This window comes from Austrofundulus limnaeus, unplaced genomic scaffold (assembly GCF_001266775.1).
Source record: "Austrofundulus limnaeus strain Quisiro unplaced genomic scaffold, Austrofundulus_limnaeus-1.0 Scaffold38, whole genome shotgun sequence".
In the NCBI taxonomy this organism is placed as follows: domain Eukaryota; kingdom Metazoa; phylum Chordata; class Actinopteri; order Cyprinodontiformes; family Rivulidae; genus Austrofundulus; species Austrofundulus limnaeus.
Genome location: NW_013952440.1, coordinates 1,440,538 through 1,448,014, shown reverse-complemented (window position 1 = coordinate 1,448,014; position 7,477 = coordinate 1,440,538). Strand labels below are relative to the sequence as shown.

General features: G+C 35.1%; 1 protein-coding gene across 1 annotated transcript in view; it reads left to right on the top strand.

Moving 5' to 3' along the window:
• Positions 1 to 2,362: 2,362 nt before the first annotated feature.
• nubp1 (nucleotide binding protein 1 (MinD homolog, E. coli)) overlaps positions 2,363 to 7,477 on the top strand; it is a 17,831-nt gene continuing 12,716 nt past the window's right edge. The window contains exons 1-3 of the mRNA XM_014006927.1: positions 2,363 to 2,435; positions 3,190 to 3,294; positions 3,396 to 3,529. Coding sequence (XP_013862381.1) covers positions 2,405 to 2,435; positions 3,190 to 3,294; positions 3,396 to 3,529 — 270 coding nt within the window. The 5' untranslated portion in view covers positions 2,363 to 2,404. The remainder of the gene's footprint in view (positions 2,436 to 3,189; positions 3,295 to 3,395; positions 3,530 to 7,477) is intronic.

Genomic DNA, 7,477 nt, shown 5'->3' with positions numbered 1-7,477 from the left:
ATTTACTCAACAAAGTCATGTCAACTGGCTCCACTAAGATTAGTTGAGTAAACTGAGCAAAGAATATATATGTATTGTTCAATTTACTCAACCTGGCTTAGTGGAACCAGTTTGGTTCAGTAAACTCAACAATATATTTTTTAGAGAGCGTGTGAAAGCACTTTTACTTTTACTTTCCCGATTTTTGTGAACAGTTTTATGATTTTTACTTGAGTAGTTTTTTCATCAATGAAATAAATTTTTACTAAAGTCATTTTCTGTTCATGTAATTTTACTTTTACTTACGTAGTTATTTTTTTAAAGTACTTTATAGACCTCTGCACTCATGTCACCACCTATGCCCTCTGGTGGTCATCCTCTACATGATGGTTTCTTGCAAATCAAGTCTTTTACAWACCAGTCACTGCTCTGCATGTGTGTCCAAGTCAAACTAATCCTTCTGCTTGCAGAACTTTGTTGCCAGTGAGTGTCTATTGGGTTGTTTTAGTCCTCTAAATTATTCATTATTTCAATATGTTTGCACCAGTCCATTATTTACTTCTAATCAGTTTATGTGACACACAWAAACCGTCATTCAAAGCTCAACAGAAAGTAAACAGGACAGATTAAAAGTAATCTACATACAGTACCATCAACCATATTCTATCATTCACACAGTGGAAAATACATGTGTTCAGCATTTTACTAAAAAAAAACTTTTAAACATGTGGTTCAGGGAAGCGGGGCACCAAATGTACTGCTGACATTTTGATTGATGGGAAATCTTGTTTGTCTGAGAGACACCAGCAAATTAAAAACACTACCCTTCAGAAAACAGCATTCCAAATAATGCATAAACATTTGAATAAAACACAACAACATCAAACCACGACATTTTTGTGACAATTCACAGACACAAATGAGAAAATAAATACTTGTTTGTATTTTTTTCACATTTTTTTAGTTGATCACAGGGTTTGGTCCTATAGAATAATTGTTGCTATAAAAAAGTTTTTATGTAAAACAAACTCTCCAAAATTTTCAAAAGCACACATTTGTGGTATTCTTCTGTTATTATAACTATAAAGGTAACAAAAGGAGGCAAATACTGTGTGTAACAATTAGATCCCAACATATTTTATCTCAAATTTCATTGATTGTTAAAGTTTTTATGTTTTTTTTTATTTAAAGGTGTGGAAAAGCAGGGCAAATGAAACATTTCACATTCAAATTCAGTTTCATCTCATACAACAGAACCACATCCTATGTTTTCACACACTTACAGCTTCAAGATTTTATCATTTTCTTAATAATCAATATTATTCCTGACTTCTTGAATAAAATGCATCTGTGTAAAAAACAAATCAGTGTCCAGACAAAAGATTAACATTTTATTAGGTTGTGTTCTGAAAATCTAATTTGTTGATGACAGGTTTTAAAGCGTGGGAGAGCAAAGAGCAAAGCTGCTTTGTGTGAATACGTTTGACAGTCGCACAAAGAACATATCACATTACACRGTCTCGACTGTTCAAACAGCTGGAGGGGGTGAGGACAGACATATATAAACACACAGAGACAATGAGACACAGACTCACCAACTACCTAACTTCACTGTGAGAAATATACATGCATAAAATAGTGCAATTTTCTTTATTTAATCAACGTGTATACGCATACAAATGGACATACAGTAACACAAAATGCAAATTGCCCTAAAGGTTAATGAGTTGTRGAATATCCAATGATTACTTTCTGAGAATGTCAAAAAAATCCATCTACTGGTTCATGAGGAATTTTGCCAACTAACAAATGACAAAAAATGTTCAACAATAAACAACCAACAGTGACGACACATCATATAATTCTTTATAACAAGCTTTCAATGAAACTGATATTGAATAATTGCAGCATTCTGAGAAAATTTGATTTCATCATGCTTATCTCAATAGTTAGAATCTACTCAGTGACTACATATTAGTATTCTAAGCTAGCAAAAAAGTCGTAAATACTCTATTATTTTTGGCTAATTTTTATGGTAAACCTGAATAACAGCACCCCCTATTGGACATGTTAATGACCATAGGAGTCCACATAATCAAATATTTACACCAAATACAGTATATATGAGATGTTTTATTTATTTATTTATTTGTTAATTTATTTATTTATTTGTTTGTTTATTTATTTATTTGTTTTATTGTTAAACAACTATTTGTTTCTCACAGAGCCTGCAAGGGGACATGAGGGATGTGCTGGCTTTAGTTTTGTAGCAAACGAGTATTTATTTGAATTTTAGCCAAAGTTGTTTTAGGCTTATTTTTGACGACTATGATGTATGAGTGATAAACAAATCGGAAAATAAATAAAGTTTCACAGCGGAACCTTTGGATGGGAGGATTATGAATGAGACACCAAACAAACAAAGATGGCGGATGTACCAGAAAATGCACCAGAACGTGAGTTTTAAAACATATATTTTTAAGGAATTTTGCTCATTACGAGTGTATTGTCAACTTTCTGTTTAGCGTGTCATATAATTTTAATTCACTAGAGTATATTTTGTTATTTTTTAGAAGAATGTCGTCATGTTGTTGCTTTATTTTCGGCTCAGAGATGTTACCATCATGAGGTTGTTTCCATGTTGTAACAAACTTGAGTCAGTGACTCAGTAACGTCTATTGAACATAACGATAAAGGCATAAAAGTTGTGTTTATAACWGAAAAAAGTTCAACAAAGAGACACAGCATCGGCATATGTGAAAATAATTCGTATATTTCTGTTGACTGATGGGATGCTTTGATATTATTCGAGACAATGCTTTCAATGCTGCAGTAAAATGAATAGTTTATTAAGTAACGTTTGAAAGATTTTGATACTAAACTGAAGAAGAAAAAGCTGAGTGTTGTGTGGTGAATTGTTTCATTACTCGCTGAAGAAAATGCTGAGTCATGATGACCTCAACATTCACAATCTATTTGTTTTGTGTTTGTTATACAAACTATTTGCTATGGGCATACTTCTATAACTTTAAATAATTTTTCTAGCATCTGCGTATAATCTGCTTCTAAGTTTAAGAAAACGTAATATCCCTGACTTAACATTTCAAATTGTTCAGAAAAAAAAATCCCGGCAAGCCAGTTGCAAAGCTTAGAGCTGAGATGTTTGATAATGCTAACATGCACTCTAATTGTTGCACTTGATTGTTTCAGACTGCCCAGGTACTGCAAGTGAACAAGCAGGAAAGTCTGCATCATGCCAGGGCTGCCCCAACCAGCAGCTGTGTGCCTCTGGAGCCACAAAGGCCCCTGACCCTGGTAAAACCTTCATCAGAACATATATAATAATAATATTATTAACTACATGTAATGKACCTTAAACTGGTCATCCTTCATCTCCTCTTTCTGTCTCATCTCAGCTATTGCAGAAATAGGTGAAAAGCTATCAGTGGTCAAACACAAGATCCTKGTGTTGTCAGGAAAAGGAGGAGTGGGGAAGAGTACCTTCAGCGCCCACCTGGCCCACRCACTGGCAAGTGACAACACGAAGGAGGTAACTCTTTGTTGCAGAAAGTGGTTTTTTTTATGTTTTAAAGTTTAGGGAATGTTTGTAACAAAGTTTCAACATCCCCTAAGTGGACTCAGGGTTCATGCTGGGTCTTAAAAAGTCTAAAAAAGGCTAAAATTTGAAAATCTAAATTTTAGGCCTAAAAAAGTCTTAAAAATGCCCAGATTTTCAACCAAAGTCTTAAAATTAATTTTGACATGTCTTAATTTTTTTCTACTTTTGATCATTCCTGAGAACCGTTGACTGCATAAATAAAGAAGGTTAAGAGTCGTAATCAGAGGTTGACACAATCTGTCTTCATGATGCTAAGTTTGCTACTGGTCATGATTAAACTACAAATCCCACGATAACTGCAGGCCAAAACGGCACAGTTTACTTCCATGATTTTGACCTCTTTGCCGCTACAACCCCCCACATAGGGTTGGGCAWTATTGGCAAAAAAATAAATCACGATTAATTGTGGTATTTAGCCGATAACGATTAATTTGACGATTAATCCCCTGGAGTCCCTGGACACTTACTTCATAATCACATGACCAATTTAGTGGGAACGATTTGCTCTTCATAAAAATCTGTTCCAAATTGTGTCAAAATTACAGACTTCAGGCTATACATCAAAATTTAAATTGTGTTGATAGATAAATAAGTTACAGAACTTTTTTTWAATATTCGTCATATTTGAAGCAGGGAGGAGCACCGAGTGGATTCTACCTGTTGGCGTTAATCGTATTAATTGTCAAGTGCCAAAAATTAATCGATTAATGTTTTTCTGACGATTAATCACACAAGATATGATAATGCCCAACCCTACCCCCACATAAAGTGGCTTATTTACCTGCTCAMAAAAACAGAAGTTCAGTCATGTCCACTGCTTGTTGCTTAAACATGGGAAAGTATATTTTCACTGAGACTTGACTTGATATCAGTGATTTTTTTCACTCGGTTGGAACCAGTTCACAGCAGTCAGATATGACCGTTTCATTCAAATAATTTAGTGTTCTTGTATTAAAATTAAATATTTTTTAATAACTAAATTGATAGCAATAAAAGGTTTCTATTATAAAATTTCTGGGACAATTTGAGTGTTTCTGTTAATGCGTCGATTTGATCTTAAAAGGTCTTAAATTTAACTTACTGAAACCTGCATGAAACCTGTGGACTGTCCAGGTGTGTGTTTCTTTTCACTATTAACAGTGCAATAATAATAAAAGCACTGCTGAATGATGAAGGATCTCACAAAAATATAGTTGTCTTACAACCCCAGTTCCAATGAAGTGGGGATGTTGTGTAAAACATAAATAAAAATTGGTACGATGATGTGTAAATCCTTTTCAACTTATATTCAATTTTCAACTAATTTCCAAATGAGTGAATATTTGCAAAAAACTAAAAAAGTTTATCTGTTTGAACATCGAATATCTGGTCTTTATAGTGTATTTAGTTGAATATAGATTGAAAAGAATTTGCAAATCACAGTATTCTTTTATTTGTTTTACACAGCATCTCAACTTCATTGGAACTGAGGTTGTAGGAATGATAAGACCCTTCTCTTAACTAACCATATTCTGTTGATGCAAATATATCTCTGCTGCTGCACAGAAAAGAGAAAAGTCACAGGTAATCACTCAGCCACAGAGTGTAAAATGCACACTCCTGGTGATAGATGGATGAATAGAACTGCAGTGATGAGAATTAATTTGCAACAAAATGCTTTATTCAACTATGCTGACAGATGAACTGCTCCACACAGACAGAAATATTTATTCATAGAGATGATTCATTTTTTAAATTAATTTTCAGTCATTTTTCATTCAAGAATGAACACAAATAATGTCAGCCAATTCTACCCTACCCGTCTTTTCCTCAAGGCTTTTTGTTACTTTCTGCATGTCTTATACAACAACAACCACTAGAGGTCACTGTAGCCATGAAAAAAATACAGGAACTTTCTACATCTCGACTAAATTAACAGCCTTTTGTATGACTTCAAGCATGGACTTGGTGTATGTTTTGGTTTTATGAGGTTTTTCTACAGCAACTACAGCTCTGTTACTTTGTAACATAAGATGATCTTACTGATTACCTTTAAACTTTCTGTCACAATTGATTGCTGTTTACCTATTTGTTCATACTGGACAAATGCAGAATCCACTTGTTAGACATTAAATACATTTTGTTGTGTACTTATCGTCTCCAGGAGCAAAAATATTGAATTTAGTTTTTCCCGGTGCTGCGTAGATGTCTGTATATTCTGTTTGAGATTTTCAGTCTAATCAGTTCTCTATTTTCTATGAGGTTTTCTGAACTATTTGCGACAGAACTGCCAAGTAAGGTCTGGACTTACTAGCTACAAATTGCTCTTCCTCATTCTCCTCTGGCTCTGGGTCGGACTCTGGCTCCAACATGTAAGGCTGGATGGACAAGTCTGTTGTTGACATATTTTAATTAATTATTAAATAAAACATTTCTGTGCCACTATCTAGTCATAAACTCTTCTATCAAAGTACAACAGACTGGTCTGGAAGCTGGAGGGGGGTGCGAGACGTGAAGCGCCTCGCTTGGTTTTAAAGAGACGGCCTCAAAACAGGTTGATCTGAAGCACACCACAGAAAAGGGGTGAAAGAGGGGCTTGTAGAGATATAATAAGACTTTGTAGCTGTTTTGATCAAACTTTGTAAATAACAGCACCTTTTGCTGCACTGAGATCCTGTAAGTTATATGACTTGCGTAACCTTTTCCTCGCGGAGTTTGAGGAAGAATGATAAGACAGTAAAATCTCCAATSTTTTCAAGATTTTATTCGTTATTGCTTGATTCTTTGAACAGGATTGAACACCTCTTTGAGTCTGTCTTTGCTAAAAACTGCCTGTGGGCAAAACCTTTTTCAGTACAAATCAAACTGTCAACGGAAATCGAAAGTGAAAATAACTGATTCCACTGAATCACATAACTATGATACACCCTGTATAAATGTGAGCTTTCTCACAGTGGCCTCTTTATTCTGCCTCACAGAAGGTCTCTGTTACACCCAAAATAACAGTTAAAACACGGAGTTTTGGCGCTGTAGACAGACCAGCTGTGGAGACAATGATTAATGAATTTAGTAAATTTCTGAGATGTTTGTAGCAGCTTGATCCGCCCACCACATTCCTCTTATCTGATGCGTTGTCTGATTAAAATCTGGTCCTCACTGCTTTATGCAAAACACCCAAGTCTGAAGCTTGGCTGTAAAAYGCTTCCCCAACAGAGTGCTGAAAGTGCTGGTAAACAAAACCATCTGTTCTTGGTGACGTCCATCCAGCAGAATGTCCCACCCAGACCACCGTCCTGTTTCCAGCCTCACTGTCAACAAGAACTATAGTTTATCTTTCAGATGATTCCTACATCCCGATCTCCACAGAAGCTCTGTCTCCCTTATTCTGTTTACTGCCATCTCTTGCTTGTTGACCAATGAGGTTAATGAGGTTAAAGACAAAAACCAAAGTTGGGGAGGTGGTCTACTGAAATAGGAATTAAGGCTCAGTATGACAGAATCTGAAACTAAAAATATTTTTCTTTTATTGTGCACATGAGGACATTGGTAATATTTCATTACATTTGAATATAGAAAAAAACTGGGCAGAGATGAGATAGCTGTTGACTTGCTGCAGGGCTGTGCTTGCATTTACTGCWAATGGCAAAAGTTGACACATTTAAGGTTTTCTACCAAACAGGTTCCAGTGGTGAACTAAGACTTGTGCAGGAGGTCATTCCTAATGGATTTATTTTAAACTGTTGAACAGTTTGGTTTTACATACCCAAAGCTATGGATTTATGTTACCTAAAATGCTTCGTCCTCCGTCTATTGTATTCTATTGAATTTCTGAAAAAGATTTTAAAAATTGCATTGAAAAAATGGTTCTTGGAAAGAACTGGTTCTGATCCAACTATGCCC